The sequence below is a fragment of the Onychostoma macrolepis genome, chromosome 22 (assembly GCF_012432095.1).
Source record: "Onychostoma macrolepis isolate SWU-2019 chromosome 22, ASM1243209v1, whole genome shotgun sequence".
Classification (NCBI taxonomy): domain Eukaryota; kingdom Metazoa; phylum Chordata; class Actinopteri; order Cypriniformes; family Cyprinidae; genus Onychostoma; species Onychostoma macrolepis.
Window position 1 is genome coordinate 19,283,877 of NC_081176.1, and position 17,812 is coordinate 19,301,688.

The 17,812-nt window shown below is 36.3% G+C and overlaps 1 protein-coding gene across 3 annotated transcripts in view; it reads right to left on the minus strand.

Moving 5' to 3' along the window:
- arhgap45b (Rho GTPase activating protein 45b) overlaps positions 1-17,812 on the minus strand; it is a 28,646-nt gene that overhangs the window by 4,561 nt on the left and 6,273 nt on the right. For all 3 annotated transcript variants that reach the window (XM_058760729.1, XM_058760730.1, XM_058760731.1), the window contains exons 3-17: positions 15,322-15,465; positions 15,140-15,224; positions 7,506-7,578; positions 7,238-7,298; positions 5,740-5,874; positions 5,500-5,561; positions 5,304-5,414; positions 3,661-3,741; positions 3,366-3,533; positions 3,132-3,269; positions 2,009-2,199; positions 1,802-1,923; positions 441-539; positions 262-363; positions 17-177 (exon numbers count right to left, since the gene is read on the minus strand). In XM_058760729.1, the coding sequence (XP_058616712.1) occupies positions 17-177; positions 262-363; positions 441-539; positions 1,802-1,923; positions 2,009-2,199; positions 3,132-3,269; positions 3,366-3,533; positions 3,661-3,741; positions 5,304-5,414; positions 5,500-5,561; positions 5,740-5,874; positions 7,238-7,298; positions 7,506-7,578; positions 15,140-15,224; positions 15,322-15,465 (1,733 nt within the window). The remainder of the gene's footprint in view (positions 1-16; positions 178-261; positions 364-440; positions 540-1,801; positions 1,924-2,008; positions 2,200-3,131; positions 3,270-3,365; positions 3,534-3,660; positions 3,742-5,303; positions 5,415-5,499; positions 5,562-5,739; positions 5,875-7,237; positions 7,299-7,505; positions 7,579-15,139; positions 15,225-15,321; positions 15,466-17,812) is intronic.

Genomic DNA, 17,812 nt, shown 5'->3' on the forward strand with positions numbered 1-17,812 from the left:
AGCCGATGCGACTCACCTCCTCGCACTCAGCTCCCTGGAAATAAACGTAGCTATCGCATTCTCTGCATTTGGACGGGGAGCGCAGTTTGCGCAGTTTGTGCGTCTGAGCGGCTTTCGACAGACCGACGTTCCTGAACGGCCCGGTGGGAACCATCTCAGGCTCCATGCCGTTTATATCTGCAAAATGTTGAAAGGACAGTCAGAAACTGGATGATACGCACAGATTAGAAAGGAAAGCACTTGTTCACCGTTTTCTCTCACTTGGCGTTTCAAAGGAAGTAACACTTGAATCTTTCTCATCTGCATCTTCATTGGAGGACATGGTTCCTGTTGATGACGTTCGGGCCATTTTACTTATGTCACCTAGAAAAAAAATAAAAAGTGAATGCAAATTGAATATATATATATATAAATTAATTAGTCATGGCAGGAAGTTGTACCTGTGCTGGTAGTTGGGGATCCCAGGCCACTTCCTCCTCCCACACTGTCTGTGTCGCTCACTGTGGAGCCCCAGGATTTGTGGGTCATGTGACCTCGAGCTGACAAAAGAAACAATTCAAAACCATTTGCGTAACCATTTTAGATATTCATAACATACCCAAAAAATCCAAACCAAACAAGCACCTTTTGAAAGCACTAAACATCTATAAATAAAAATCTTCATGCACATTTGACAATTTTAATATACAAATTTGCTAATACTGCTTTATTACATTTAAAAATATATATTTAATTTATATTTACATTTGCATGAACACAAATTCCATTATATTTAAATAAAATGAAAATACAAATTATGCATTTAATTTTCTCAATAATTATATGTATTAATATAATAGAATATTTTATATAAAACTTTGATAAATTAGTCAAAATGAATATACAACATACAAAAGTTAAAAAAATAAAAATTAGTTCTTTGGACTCCAAAATGAATATAATACATTTTATATATGTATTAATAATATAATTTACTTTTAATATATTAGAGTATAATATAAAAAGTTAATTATTAAAAAAAAAACGATTAAAACTTAATTAATAAATTTATTGAAATTTTAATTTACTAATATATTAGTTAATTGGGAAACATTTAGTTTTACTAGCAATATAATTTAACTGTCATAAAATTTATATAAAATGGTTATATATATATATATATATATATATATATATATATATATATATATATATATATATATATATATAACCATTTTATATAAATTTTATATATATAACCATTTTATATAAATTTTATATATATAACCATTTTATATAAATTTTATATAACCATTTTATATAAATATATATATATATATATAAATATATATATATATATATATAAATATATATATATATATATATATATATATATATATATATATATATATATATATATATATATATATATATATATATATATATATATATATATATATATATATATATATATATATATATATATATAAATCTCATTTTATAGCATTCTATTATATTAAAATGTAATTACATTATTAAATTATCATTATTAGTTACAATTAATGTAATTGAATTTTAAATTCATTTTAAATTTATAAAATGTAACCAATTTCTTAAATTAAAACATGTGGGGAAAGCTTTAAGATAATATTTGTTAGATGTCCATAATTTAACTAATATAATAAAATGCAATATAAAATTTTTATATATTGATAATTTTCTAGCATTACATTATATTAACATTTAATTGTATTAAACTAAATTGCCATTCAATTAGTTACAATTAATAATGCAGGTTAATCAAACAAATCATTGCACATACCTCTCTTCTGCTCATCTTTGTGGGAAGCGCTCGTATCTCCGGTTTCTCCAGCGGTGGGCGGCGCTTCAGCGTTGCTGTGAGCATCAGTGTTAGAGCTGTCAGCACGAGATCTGACTGACGACCTGAATTCAAAACAAGACCTCACTGTAATATTCACATCCACTTCCATGATATTCCATGTTTAAAAGCAAGAGGAGTGTTGGTTACTGGCTGGAGGAGGCAGAGTAGGCCTCAAACTCGTAATGCGTCTCGGGCTCTTCGCTCATCTGAAGGTCTTTGACATGCGTGGCGTACTGCTGTCCCGGGTCGTACAGTTTACTGCTCTCACACAGCGTCTGATAGTGCACTGGCAGCGCTACGGTCTGCATGTGCATGATCTGGTAGTAGGAGATGGTGGCCTGGAAAGAGTTTCACATGGTTAAAACCGCTCAAGCTGGATTTGGATTTGAAGTTTTCTTGCTGTTTTTCAGTATGTATTTGATCCTGTTAATCCGAGTAATGCATGACTGGGTCATTGACCATGTATACACACACAATACTACTGAAAAACACAACCTTAAAGTCTCATTCATAACATCTTGACCAGAGTTTAATATTAACTTTATGCCTAGGAAAAACTGACTAGCCCTAAATATTACCAGCCATTTAAACTGTATTTTAAAATGTTCTTGACATTTTCTATATTGAAGAGATATTTAACAGTATTTTAAAATATAGAATTTGCTGTATTTTACAATATTTTGTCAATTCAATGCTTTCAAAAATGTCCTTGAATATATTTGCTGTCCATGTTAAAAATAAAAAAAAAAGTGACATACTATATTAAAGTAGTTTCAAAATGTAAAGGTACAGAAGCTACATTTTAAATTCTTAAAAATATATTTGCTGTATTTTACAGTATTTCCATAACATATTTGCTGTATCTTAAAATACCCCTAAAACATGTCCTTTATATAAAAATATCCTTAAATACATTTTCTGTATTTATAAAAAAAAAAAAAAAAAAAAAAAAAAAGTGTAAAAATCTCAAAAATATTAATTTTATATTTTATATTACAAATATCCATCCATTGCTGTATTGTAAAATCTGTCTATGTTGTATTTTCTAATATGCACTTTAATTGATTATTGGGTCACAGTCTAAGAAAGTCTTGCGAAATACCTTCTGAGAAAAAAAAAAGAAAAAAATAATTCACAAAAGAAACTGAGGAGCAACATCACAATAGGGTTTTTTTTTTAGTTTTTTTTTTTATATATAAAATGGAGACGTAAATGACTAACAAATTAATAAAATCAGTTTATATTCATCTAGTGGGTGTAAAGTGTTTACCGAGCGGACGGTCTGATCAGTCTGTTTGATGACCTCCTGTATCTGCCGCAGGACGGTGACCTTCATGTGCTCCAGCTCCTGGTGTTGTGTGATGGCATCTGCGATACACGTCCGGTACGTGGCCTCAGCCTCCTCAGCCTGAGACGAACACATGAACACAACCTGCTAAACCACTGAACATCTGTTCCAGCAAAACTCTTCCTACAGTGGCATATGAGAGATGTCAAGTCTGACCTTGTTGCGGGCCTCTTCCTCCAGCCGTTTCTTCTTGTCTACGGTTTTGGTGGTAGAACTGCCGCCCTCCTCCTCGGCCCTGTTCGCTGCCGTCCTGGCCTTGTCGTACTCCTCGCAGCGGGCCATGTAGACCTGCTTGGCCCTACGAAGGTTGACCTCACACTCCATCTGGGTTCAAACACACAACATCCGTTACAGACTTGCGCTGCTAACGTCTCGTACGGTTCAGTGTGAGAAGACACTTCCTGGCTGGAGATTTAAAGTGTTCTGGTAGATGGATAAATGTAAAGGTTACCAGTTTTCTCTTGGCCTTTAGCCACTGTTCCTTGATCTCCTTGCGCTTCTTCTCGTGCTCTTGTTTGCGGAGCAGCAGAGGCTGTGGATGAGTATAAAGCACATGATTTTTCACAGCAAAATATTTCATGCTCCAGTAATAATAATAATAATAAATAAAATAAATACATACAGTACAATAGTACATTTAACAGTAACTACTACTAATAAACATGTTGACCAGACTAGCACACTAAGCTAAATTATTGCTAATGTAGCTTATGGTTAACCTGATAGCTGAAGAGTCATGTTAGAAAGAATGGCAGCTGCTTAGCATGCTAATTAGCACGTTAAGCTAACTAGCATAAGTCAACACGGGCACGGTGAACTGTTATTTATATATATTTTTTTTTAAATCTCTGTGCGGCTTGGTCCAAAGATCATATGTAGTAGTGGTAGTAGCAGCGAAAAAAAACATTTTCATTTGATTCAATATGGTGTAGAGCAGGGGTGCCCAATCCTGCTCCTGGCGATCGACTGTCCTGCAAAGTTCAGCTCCAACTCTAATCAAACACACCTGAAGCAACTAATTAAGGTCTTCAGGATCGCTTGAAAATTAAAGGCAGGTGTGTTTGATTAGAGTTGGAGCTGAACTTTGCAGGACAGTCGATCGCCAGGAGCAGGATTGGGCACCCAGAAGTCAGAATCTGCATAATCCAAGGAACAAAGATTACAAACAAATTTTGAACTGTTTATTCAGAAGTTATAAACATTTTTGCAAAAAACCCTTATATCTCTGGAATACTAGGTGGCGCTGTGTTCAATCTTTTCAGGTACCTTCAGGACATGCCAATGGTGATACCTACTGAATTTTGTGCCAATGTGTCAAATCATTTAAAAGATATTGCAAAAATTCAAAAATGGCAGCACGATGGTTCATCCAATCCTGGCACAATCAGTATTCCTGGATTCAGCATGACACAAGCAATCCATAGACGCCAAGATATGATTTTCTGACAAATTGTTCAACAGTTAAAAGCAAAAATGTCTATCATATCTCAAGACCTGTAGGTGGCGCTGTTTCCAACTTTAGCATGTAGCCTCAGAACAGTGTTGAAGCAAAAAGTTTTGTTTTGATTGATCAAAAATACAGCCTCTGAACCAATATTGGGTCAACATCATTAAGTACACGACATCATAACTTTTGAACAAAGATGAATATCAAAATTATGTTCAGTCATTTCTGTGTGGCTTAGTCAAAAGAGCATCTGAGCCAATTTTCGGAAGAATTGGACTAATTTTGTAGGAGGAGTAGCGAATAAAAGGATTACTGTCCTTTTCAAAATGGTAACTACTATAATGGGCAAAGTCTTAATGTAACCTATTGAATAGAATCAGCATGAAGAGTGTAATCAGGTGTACTAAGTTTCATTTTTCTAAAAAAAAATAAATAAATAAATAAATAAATAAAAGGGTTATAACCATTTGAAAAGTGAATTTTTGAACTCCTGGTGTTGGTGGCGCTATAGAGTTGGTCCTAGGGGCCCCAAAATTGGTCAGTTTACTATTCATGACCATCACTACAAGTGTGCCAATTTTTATAATTTTCCTTCTTATGGTTCATCATAATAAAAAGGGCAAAAGGAGGACATGTTGGTGTTGTACCATGATAAAGGTCTGGTTCTGCAGGGTGGAGGCCGCCTGATGCATCCCAGAGCTCTGCTCCAGGTCCTGCTCCAGAGCCAGAGAGTAGATTGAGAAGAAGGGCATGTGTGGCTGATGGACACAAAAACAGACGCATGAGGAAGAAAACAAACCAATCCTGAAGACTGTAGAGAACCTGAGTGAGGTTAGTTCTCACCTGTGTGATGGTCTGTTTACAAGACTGATAGATCCTTTGTAAGCCCTTGGAGAACTCCAGCTCTGTACAAACAATTACAGTTTAAGACATCAAATATTAACTAAAAAAAATAAACGAGAATTTAGAATCAGAACTATAAGTTTTACCTAAAACTACACAATATTTCAATCTCTCATAGAACATTTCAAAACTAAATTTAAAATCAAGCCATTGCATCACTAAAGCCACACGTGATCCTACCTAGCGCAAGCTTCTTCTCAACGTAGCCGATCAGATCCTTCATGTATTTGGAGATGGTTTTAGCGTACGTCAGAGCCGAGTCCACTCCTCCTTCACTGCGCTGCAGGATAATGTCCACCTCTTCAGCGCTCATCGCTGCCAGCATGCATAGGAATACAATTATGTTAAAGTTTCATCGGGGGGTGGGGGTGGGCTGGGAAGGTACATTTGTAATACTAACCATAAAAATAATTTGTTTGTTCTGAGGGAGACCTACATTATTTTCATAATAATAAAACCAACAATATTAATTTTTCCATGTATGTATAAGAGATCTTTACATAATATCCTGCAGAACATATTTAAAATTATGAATAATTTTGTTACTACACTACTACTACTACTAATAAATTCATTATTCTTTAAAAAACTATTTTAAATGTTCTGCAGGACACTAAGTTTGCTTATTTAAACAAGCTATCTTAACAATAATAATAATAATAATAATAATAATAATAATAATAATAAAAGTATATTTTAATATTTATAATTTTAAATATGTTCTGCAGGAGATTTCATAAAAGTTCATTAATTCATTCGAGACCTTTACAAAATCTCCTGCAAAACATACATTTAAAGTTATGAATAACTAATATATTATTGTTATCAAAATACTACTACTGTTGTTAATATTATTATTATAATTATAATAAACTAGTCAACATTTGAAGTGGATCAAAACCTTTAGTCAAAGTTGTCCCAAAACAAAACCAAAATGCGCTCTTCTTAGGATAACTTTGATGAACTTTTGATCCACTTCAAATGTTGTCTACTGTAGTAGTAATAATTATTATTATTATTATTATAATTATTATTATTATTATTATTATTATTATTATTATTATTATTATTATTATTACTATTATTATTATTATTATTATTACTACTACTACTTATTTTAATAGTATTATTCATAATTTAAATGTGTCCTGCTGGAGATTTTGTAAAGATGAAATGAATGATCAATTGAATGAGATTATTATTTCTCTTAAAATAATTTTTAAATGTTCTGAACAACACAGTTCGCTTAAATTAAATTTTAAGTGTTATGCACAAGACCTTTTATTAGAATAACATCACAATTATAATCAGCTCAATAAATAATTTAATTTAAAAAAAAATAATAATAATAATAATAATAATAATAATAATAATAATAATAATATAGCCTTGGAATTATAAGGTTCTATGTGCATTGAGCAATTTTGAGGTTCAAAGTTTTTGCATTCCATAGACAGAACCCTTTTTGTTTTCTAAAAAACCCCCAAAAAGGCCCAAAATGTACACAGCTTACAAAAGAAACATCACATAATGTAAATTGTCATAGAATAAGAATGTGAATAACTCCATTTTGTGTCAGACAGAACCTTATAATTCCAAGGCGACGAATTATATAAAATTATTTTGAAGAACTTTGAAGAAATTATTTTGCTTTTCTGAATTTGTCAAAATGATGTACCCAGCTCAGATGAATCACTCCGTGTGTGTGAAGACTCATGACCCGAGAGGTTCTCCATAGACTGAACATTCAAAGAGAATAAACACACCAATATTTATATCACATCGTGTCACATATACATCATACACAGTTATGTGTGTTCATATGAGTCTCATTTCAGTCGAACACGACTGTGTCACAGAGCAGTGACTCTAATCACAGAACGCCACTTACAGGAAGTCAAAACCTGCTGCCAACATCCGCTCTGTACATTGACTGACACACTCACCCTGCTCTTCTCAGACGGCAACACAGACAACAGCGTGCTGCTGTCCACCTCTCCCATCAACAGCTCAGACACACTGACAAAACACAAACAAAAACAACTGAGAAACTCCAACTGATGCCAGCTCTCAACTTCCTCTTTGCTCAGTTCTTGCCACAGAAACACGGTCACATTGCACTGCTTCATGATTTAATGTTTTGGTCACAGGAAATTAAAATGTAAGACATGAACAAGTTCTGCCATTCAAAAATTTATTGATAGGATTATGAAAATTTGAAGTGACAACAACAGCAGTACTAGATTAGAGATGATAATGATCAGCTCGAACTCAAAAACAGATCCTTGAGGGGTTGGAGCTGTTAGCATAAGAGAGCAGAAGCCACAGATCAACTTCCTGTTATTTCTGTAGAGCTAGGATTAATGTCAATGATCTAACAAAGCATTTTGAGAAAGATCATTTCATAATGTACAAAAAGTACGCTGTAATATTAGGCCTGCACGATTAATCGTTTGTAAACCGAAACTGAACGTGCTGACTGAAGAGGAGCACGAGCAGTGGTTCAACTTCCCAACAAAGTGTGTCTGCAGAAGAGCAAAGTCCTGCAGACAGTAAAAAGCACAGCATATGTTTGGAATGATTTTGGATTTCGATGTTCTGATGTACTTCAAAAGGCAAGTACTTTGTAACGCCCGTTTCACACATGCTCTGTTTGCAGTGGGTATGCGGTGCAGAAGCAGCACGGACTCATTGTTTTGCACGGGACGTGTTTGCAGTCCACAACATTTATCCATTATTTTGATTTCAAATCCAAACGTTGTTAGCCTATACTGAAAGTGTTTTTTTCAGCATTGTGATCCTCTTTTAAATCACAGTACAGTTACACAATCTTTCATAGACATATTCAGGTTTAAACTCAATTAATATAAACAACGTATTCAATGAATTTGGCTTCTAGATTTGTATATTAAGTTGCACAAGTAAGTGGAAACATTTAAACACAGTATATAGCCTATATTTTAAATTAAAACTTACCACTGACAGAAACAGTCGGCTCTCGTGCCTTTTACATTTAAATCTTTATTACAAACAGTCCCGCGGGTCTTAAAGAACTTTGTTTTTCTACCTCGACAAGACACAAGTGCATATGTTGCCTTGTTTATCTAAAAGTGCACTTTTATTTGTTTTAAAACAAGCCAAAAAGCCTGTGAAACATAGTAGACTTTAATTATATCGATTTATTGGGAAATTACTACATTTCCATGTCAATCCATGTTCATTTTTATCACGAACAAAGCGCTGTCACTTTAATTCAGCGCGTGCTGCAGACGCACCGCTCCAGGAAAGCACTGCCGGAACGCAACCGCATGCAGTGAGAATGCTTTAATTAACATGGGTGTGGAAAAAATACGCACTGCAAACGGAGCATGTGTGAAACGGGCGTAAAACCTGCCGAAAGTACAGTGTGTTTGGGTTCTTAAAAGTTTAAGATTTTATATATGATTGTTAATTTAACTTTAAGATACTGTAGTTCTTAATGTCATGACAGATGTTTGCATACTGACAACTTTATAAAAAAAAAATAGACACAATGTTTAAGAGGTTTTAAATAAACAGTAGCACAGTGTAGCATAGTTTGTGATTATGCTTGGTCTTTCTTTGGTGCTGTTAAAACCACCACAACAAACCTGTAGCTTTTTTATGAAATAGTAATAACATCGCAAATGATCAGAAAAATCGCAATTCGAATTTTTCTCCAAATCGTGCAGCCCTACGCTGTATGGCACTGCAGTCCTGTGTATGCTTCATTTAGACAGGTAAAAATAAAATTAAACAAATCGATAAACAATAAACTAAAACATTTAAAAAAAAAAGGAACAAAGTTCTACTTCCCCCTTGAACTAATTGAATGATATAATAAACAATCAATCAATAAAAAAAATTAAATAAAAAAAAATCAATAAATAATTCCATTCATTCAAGGGGAAATTTTTCCATTTATTTAAATTTTATATATCACAAAAGAATGTGCCATTTCCCAGAATAAATAAAACACACACACACACACACACACACATATATATATATATATATATACATACACAGTGAGGAAAATAAGTATTTGAACACCCTGCTATTTTGCAAGTTCTCCCACTTAGAAATCATGGAGGGGTCTGAAATTGTTATCGTAGGTGCATGTCCACTGTGAGAGACACAAAAAATCCAGAAATCACAATGTATGATTTTTTAACTATTTATTTGTATGATACAGCTGCAAATAAGTATTTGAACACCTGAGAAAATCAATGTTAATATTTGGTACAGTAGCCTTTGTTTGCAATTACAGAGGTCAAACGTTTCCTGTAGTTTTTCACCAGGTTTGCACACACTGCAGGAGGGATTTTGGCCCACTCCTCCACACAGATCTTCTCTAGATCAGTCAGGTTTCTGGCCTGTCGCTGAGAAACACGGAGTTTGAGCTCCCTCCAAAGATTCTCTATTGGGTTTAGGTCTGGAGACTGGCTAGGCCACGCCAGAACCTTGATATGCTTCTTACAGAGCCACTCCTTGGTTATCCTGGCTGTGTGCTTCGGGTCATTGTCATGTTGGAAGACCCAGCCTCGACCCATCTTCAATGCTCTAACTGAGGGAAGGAGGTTGTTCCCCAAAATCTCGCAATACATGGCCCCAGTCATCCTCTCCTTAATACAGTGCAGTCGCCCTGTCCCATGTGCAGAAAAATGCTACCATGAACAGGGTGTAGCCGGGTGAGAAGTATACCGTGATCAATGGTGTCAAACGCTGCAGAAAGGTCCAGGAGGATAAGGAGGGATGGTGAGCCAGCATCGGCAGTCATCAACAAGTCGTTTGTAACTCTCACTAAGGCTGTTTCCGTACTATGGGCGGAACGGAAACCAGACTGAAACTTTTCAAAAATGTTATTGTATTTAAGATGGTAGCGAAGGTGCCTGGCAACAACTTTCTCCAAAACCTTAGAAAGAAATGGCAGGTTGGATATGGGCCTATAATTAGCAAAGGTTTGTGGATCAAGGGTAGGTTTCTTGAGTAGTGGTCTGATTATTGCCGTTTTTAAGGCAGATGGTACATGACCAGATTGAAGGGATTGGTTTATTATCATGGTGATAAGGGGACTGATGGCAGAAATATTTGCTTTCACCAAAGCTGTAGGAAAGGGGTCGAGAGCACAGGAGGAGCATCCCATCCCCCTGATAGTGTCCTCAACCTCAAGTTGAGTGACTTCCGGAAAACAGCAAAGCAGCCTCGAAATCCCAGACTGTAGATCAGCAGTTGGGACATACGAGGAGGAGGGAACAGAAAAGCAAGAGCGAATTTTGTCAATTTTGGTTCTAAAAAAGGTCATAAAACTATTACATTGTTCTTCCGTGGCTCCTGTGAGCGGAGCAACTTGAGGTTTAAGCAGATGATTTATAGTGGAGAACAACCGTTTGGAATTCCCAGGACTATTTTGAATAATATTTGAATAGTACTGTGACCGTGCTTCTTTGATGGCCTTTGAATAAGCTTTTTGTTGGTCCCGATAAGCCAGTTTGTAAACAGTAAGTCCAGAGGCTTTATACTGCCGCTCAAGGGCACGACCAGCCGCCTTCATTTTCCGCAGATCACTTGTGAACCAAGGAGCTGAACGGGAAAACATAACTGTTCTGACTTTGATGGGTGCATGGAAATCCAAAATACTGCTCAATGTCCTATTGTAAAATTCCACAGATTCAGTGGCTGATGAGAAATCTGCATAATGGAGATGTTGAAAGCTTACGGTCAGGGCTTCTGTGTTTATGTTCTTCAGGTTTCTGAAACGTATTTCACGTTTGTGCTTGATACAGGAGGTCAACAAAGGCAGCTCCATAGAGATGACCTTATGATCAGATACACCCAGATCATACACAAATGGTGCACTTAGAGGAGCAGACTCAGTAATGACCAAATCAAGAATGTTCCCCTTGGTGTGTGTGGGAACATCAACATATTGTCTAAGATTTAAGCAGTCCAGTAACTGCAAGAATTCTGTAGCAAAATGGCAAGAGGGATTATTAACATGAATGTTAAAATCGCCAAGTATTATTATATTAGATAAGGATGCACAAAAATTTGAAAGTAAATTGTACAACTCTGAAATGAAACATGAATTTGACTTGGGTGGCCGGTAAATTAGTAATATTGTCATTGAGGGAGAAAACTTGCAATTAAAATTAAATGCCAGACATTCAAAAGAAGACAGCTCAGGGAGGGTCAGAGGGGACAAATCCAACTCACTGCGGTAGATAACAGCCAAGCCACCACCACGGCCAGTGCTACGGGCTTTTTGAAGATAACAATAGCCAGGAGGACAGGTCTCATTTAAAACAGAAAAAACATCTGGTTGATGCCAGGTTTCTGTGAGGAACATTATGTCCAAACTTTGTCCTGAATGTGATCATGTATAAAACAGGATTTGTTTGTGAGAGATAAACAGCTCAATTTTAATGTTAGACAAAGCGTTGAGTCTTTTTACTGGCCTAAGTAGGCTAAGATCCACTCCGCGTTTTCTGTCTATCTCCATGTGTGGCGCTGTTGCAATATCTCCATTGCTATTAGTCCACAGAGTGTCAGCACTCTGATGACGTGGATGAGATGCGACAGGGCGCACAGCTGCCCAGATGGAAGGGATGGTGTCATCAAACCGGGAGTAAACAAACTTTCGCCGAAAGCTTCTGTGGATATAACGGGGCCGACGTAGGAGTCAAAGTTCTTTAATGACTGATATACACAATGGAGTGTCATAGTTATTATGCTCCCTCAGTTGAGTGGCCGAGTAGATCATTATGTCAGTCAAACTGGCTCCACGTCTGTTGTTAGCCGCAAGCCACAGAGGCAATATGCAGAGCAAGAGGAGAACTCGGCACCAAGAAATCATCCGTGACGGAGATGTAGATCGCGGTGAGCACCACGAGGAACTGTGAGCGCTGATGATGCAGGCAGAGCTAGAAGAAGCCGTTGCTGGTTAGCTACACAGCTAGCCGTAAACACTTGCCGGTAAAAAGTCTTCAAAGTCGGTAAAATCCGTACGATCCAGTTATTATTCAGACAGATTACTGATTACAGTCATTTACACTACAGTTGAAACTCGAGTAGAAAAGCGGCGAACAGACAACGCCAGCGTCCTCTCTCACTCATCCTATTCCAAAAGCTTCTACATCCTATTCCACTAGGGTTTGGAGCCAGAGCCATGACTTCCCAGTCAGACTGACAGTCATGTTTAGCTTCTTCCATTTTCTAATGATTGCTCCAACAGTGGACCTTTTTTCACCAAGCTGCTTGGCAATTTCCCCGTAGCCCTTTCCAGCCTTGTGGAGGTGTACAATTTTGTCTCTAGTGTCTTTGGACAGCTCTTTGGTCTTGGCCATGTTAGTAGTTGGATTCTTACTGATTGTATGGGGTGGACAGGTGTCTTTATGCAGCTAACGACCTCAAACAGGTGCATCTAATTTAGGATAATAAATGGAGTGGAGGTGGACATTTTAAAGGCAGACTAACAGGTCTTTGAGGGTCAGAATTCTAGCTGATAGACAGGTGTTCAAATACTTATTTGCAGCTGTATCATACAAATAAATAGTTAAAAAAATCATACATTGTGATTTCTGGATTTTTTTTTAGATTATGTCTCTCACAGTGGACATGCACCTCGATGACAATTTCAGACCCCTCCATGATTTCTAAGTGGGAGAACTTGCAAAATAGCAGGGTGTTCAAATACTTATTTTCCTCACTGTATGCATGTATGTGTATATATATATTTATATACACACACACACTATGGCATGCCATTCAGGAAAATTTGAGTATATGGAATGAAAGTCTGAATATATAGAATAAAAGTTTGAATATATTGAATTAAATTTGAACATATGAAATGAAAGTCAGAATATATAGAATAAAAGTTTGAATATATGGGTCGAAACTTGAATTGGGTGGATGATTGACATTAAAGAGTATGTATTTTGAAACAAGTGAATGGTATGTTACCGGTAAAAACGCTTGTGCGTTTGGCCGAATCATGTAATTTCACCTCAGCTCAGAATGCTTTTATGATGCAAGATTAATGTAAACACAGCCGACTGTGAACACCCTTGTAAATTGCTTCAACATTTTTGAATTTTATGAATGATTATTTTAGGTTCAAGTGTGTGTAAGGATTTGGAAACAAGCAGAGTACGGCTGTTTCTAAGGCATGCAGTGCCATCTGCTGTTAAAATCTAAACTCAGAATCGATTCCAGTGGAATGATTTATTGTCCCAGCCCTAGTACTTACATGGTTTCACTGTTGAAACCTGTTGAAAATACATGTAATATGTCAGTTATAAAAAATACCTGCAGAGGGCGTGATGTTTCATGTGATTCAACGACGTTTAAATCCATTTCATTTTAATGTTTGGCCACATGCGAAGTCAGAAACTTTTATTTTGAAATTGCGATGTACAATCAATCGCATAATTAGAAATTATGTCTCTCACAGTGGACATGCACCTACAATGACAATTTCAGACCCCTCCATGATTTCTAAGTGGGAGAACTTGCAAAATAGCAGGGTGTTCAAATACTTATTTTCCTCACTGTATGTATATATACACACATACATACACACTTTTCACACCATTGGTAGGTTGATCAAAAATATTTCAAAGAGTAAATGCTAAAAATAAAAATAATAAAATTGGGGTGAAATTAATTTATTACTTTCTATTTACATTCATTTATCACATCTGAAACTGAAAATGAAGTAGAGCACACTGCATTGTGGGATACAGTATTCAGTATACATTATACAATAAAGCTCTCTGGTATTTTGGTAAGGATACTATTCAATCCAGGTAATCTATTCATACAGCAAAGGAGTGCACAGTATGCATACTGCAAAATGTAAGCCTGTTTGCATCTTAGGATGTGTTCACACTTGTCATGTTTGGTTCGATTAAAATGAGCTCTGGTGCGATTACTCTGGTGTGGTTTGAGTAAGTGTAAACTCTGGCATCCGAACCATGGTGCGGACCGAGACTGCTAAAAAGATGGGTCTCGGTCCGCTTCCAAACGAACTCTGGTGAGATTCAAATGAAATATGAACGCAACACAAACCAAATGCATCTAAACGAACCAAAAACAGGATGTAATGACAAGATGCGATATGATTTCACGAAGGGAACAAGCGGTGTATCCAAAACAAAATGAGCAGAGGGCAAACGAGGAGGTAAACTGCCTTTTATGAGCTCTTTGTGAGTTTGCAGGTAAAACGAATAAGCGTGCTTAGTCCAGCAGACAGCATTAGGTATATTAAATTTAAAGCGCTTTAAGTCAAACGCACCTTTTCCTTTTGTTTGGGGTGTTAAAAAATATACTTCATTAAAGCCAACCAATCAGGTTGTGAACGTATCACTATGCCTTTAGGTTTGCTGTCAAAAATGCCAGTGTGAATGCAAAGCGGACCAGGACCAAATGTGTCATTTTCCTTTTTGGTCCGGACCAAATGAACCAAACTAAGTGTGAACGCCCTTAGAGTTAAAAAAAGACAATTGTGAGAAAATCTGTAATTACAAGAAACAAAAGGCGCAAAGAGATTCATACTCACTTGCTGCTAAAGGCAACAGCGATGGTCTCAATGGCCTTCTCAAAATCTTTCTTGTCTGCTTCATTGCACACTTCATAGTGGTATCCTGAAGTCAAAGACAAAAAAAAATGTCGTTGGTAAATTTCTTAATGAGAACAGAAATGCACTACTGCTGTAGAATGAATGTAAATGGCTGCTCTAACCTTTGACCTGTGAGATGAGTTTGCCGGCAGCGGTGAGCGTCTCCACTGTGTTGAGGAGAGGGTACATGCTGATGACCTGCCGCAGGATGCGCAGAACTTCCCCCAAACACTCATGGGCCAATGGACGCCGGTTCTCCTGTTTGTCTGCAAAAAACATCAGACTCTTATCAGCTGAAAATAAACATCTAGATAACTCTTCACACTGGGTTATCAAATATGCAAAACTATAGGCTAATTAAATATCTGGGTAATTTTTCACAAAAGAAAGAAAGAAAAAAATCTGGCTCACATTTCACCCCATAAGAAAATAAATGCCACAAGGAAATTAATTCATTAATTAATTAATAAATTAAAAATACATAAAATTAAGAAAAAAAATACCTTGGTCATACGGTCATGGTCAAAAATATCGGCACCCTTGGTAAATATGATCAAAGGAGGCTGTGAAAATTAATCTGCATTGTTAATCCTTTTGATCTTTTATTTAAAAAATTAAAGTCTAACCTTTCATTGGATGAGAATTTAAAATGGGGGGAAATATCATTATGAAATAAATGTTTTTCTCAAATACACGTTGGACACAATTATTGGTACCCCTAGAAATTCTTATGATTAAAATATCTCTGAAGTATATTCTCATTCATATTCACAATTGAGAACTCCAGGGTGATTATGAACATGAAATCATCCAGCCATGGCTTCCTGTTTCACAGAAATATAAATAGGAGGGAAAACAAAGCCCAAATTCCCTTAATCATCCATCACAATGAGAAAAACCAAATAATATATTTCTGATGTGCAGCAAAAGATAATTGAGCTTCACACATTAGTGAAGTGGCTTTAAGAAAAGAGCTAGAGCAGTGAAAATCCCATTTCCACCATCAGGGCAAAAATTAAGAATTTCTAAATCAACAGAAAATGTTACGAAACTGCCTGGAAGAGGACATGTCTATATCGTCCTAATGCACGGTGAGAAGGAGAGTTTGAGTCGCTAAAGACTTGCCAAGGATCACAGCTGGAGAACTGCAGAAAATAAGTTGAGTCTCGGGGTCAGAAAACCTTTTATAAAAAAAAAAATAAAAAAAAATAAAAAAGGGGTCAAACAGCACCTACATCACCACATGTTGTTCGGGAGGGTTTCAAGAAAAATTGGGTTTCAAAAAAAATTCTCCTCGCTCATCCAAAAACAAACTCCAGCATATTCAGTTATCAGACACGACTGGAACTTCAAATGGGACTGGCTTCTATGCTCAGATGAAACTAAAAAAAAAAAAAGAGCTTTTTAGCAGCAAACACTCAAGATGGGTTTGGTGAACACAGGGATAAATAGTACCCCATGTGTACAATGAAATATACTGCTGTATTTTTGATGTTGTGGGCCTATATTTCTGCTGGAGGTCCTGGACATCTTGTTTAGACACACGGCATCATGGATTCTATCAAATACCAACAGATAAAAAAATAAATAAATAAATAAATAAAATCAATCAATAAGTGACTGACTCTGTAGAAATCTTATAATGGGCCATGTTTGGATCTTGCAACTGTACAATAATCACATTTACATTTTACATTTAGTCATTTTGCAGACGCTTTTATCCAAAGCGACTTACAATTGGGGAATACATAAAGCGATTCATCTTGAAGAGGCAATCAGACAGACGAAGTGCTTGCAACACCAAGTCTCAGGCATTGTTCAAATAAATACAAACTACCAAAGGAAGGAGTAAAGAGGTTTTTTTTTTTTTTTTTTTTTTTTAAGTTTAGGATGAAGTCAAGTGCCGTCGAAAGAGATGAGTTTTCAGTTGTTGCTTGAAGATTGACAGGGATCCAGCATTCCGGATAGGGGTGGGAAGATCATTCCACCAGCCAGGAATGATGAACGAGAATGTTCTGGAGAGTGATTTTGAGCCTCTCTGTGATGGTACCACGAGGCGTCGCTCACTAGCAGATCTCAGATTTCTGGAGGGGATGTAGTTTGTTAATAGAGAGTGCAAGTAAACGGGTGCTGAGCCAGTGGTTGTTCTATATGCAAGCATCAGTGTCTTGAACTTGATGTGAGCCGCGACTGGTAGCCAGTGCAGGGCTACCAGTCCAAACACAAACCTCAAAAACAACAAAAATGGGTCACTGAGCACAAGACCAAGCTTCTGCTGGCCATTCCAGTCCTCTGACCTGAACCCTATAGAAAATGAGTGAAGTGAACTGAAGAGAAGAAGCACCAACATGGAGCTGGGAATCTAAAGGGTCTGGAGTGATTCTGGATGAAGGAATGGTCTCTGATCTCTTGTCAGGTGTCTCTAACCTCATCAGGCATTACAGGAGAACATTTAGAGCTGTTAAACTGGCAAATGGAGGTTTTAAAAAGTATTGAATAAAAGGGTGCCGTTAATTGTGGCCAATGTGTATTAGAGAAAAACATTTCATAATGATATTTCCCACCCATTTTAAATTCTTATTATCCAATGAAAGGTTAGATTTGTTAATTTTT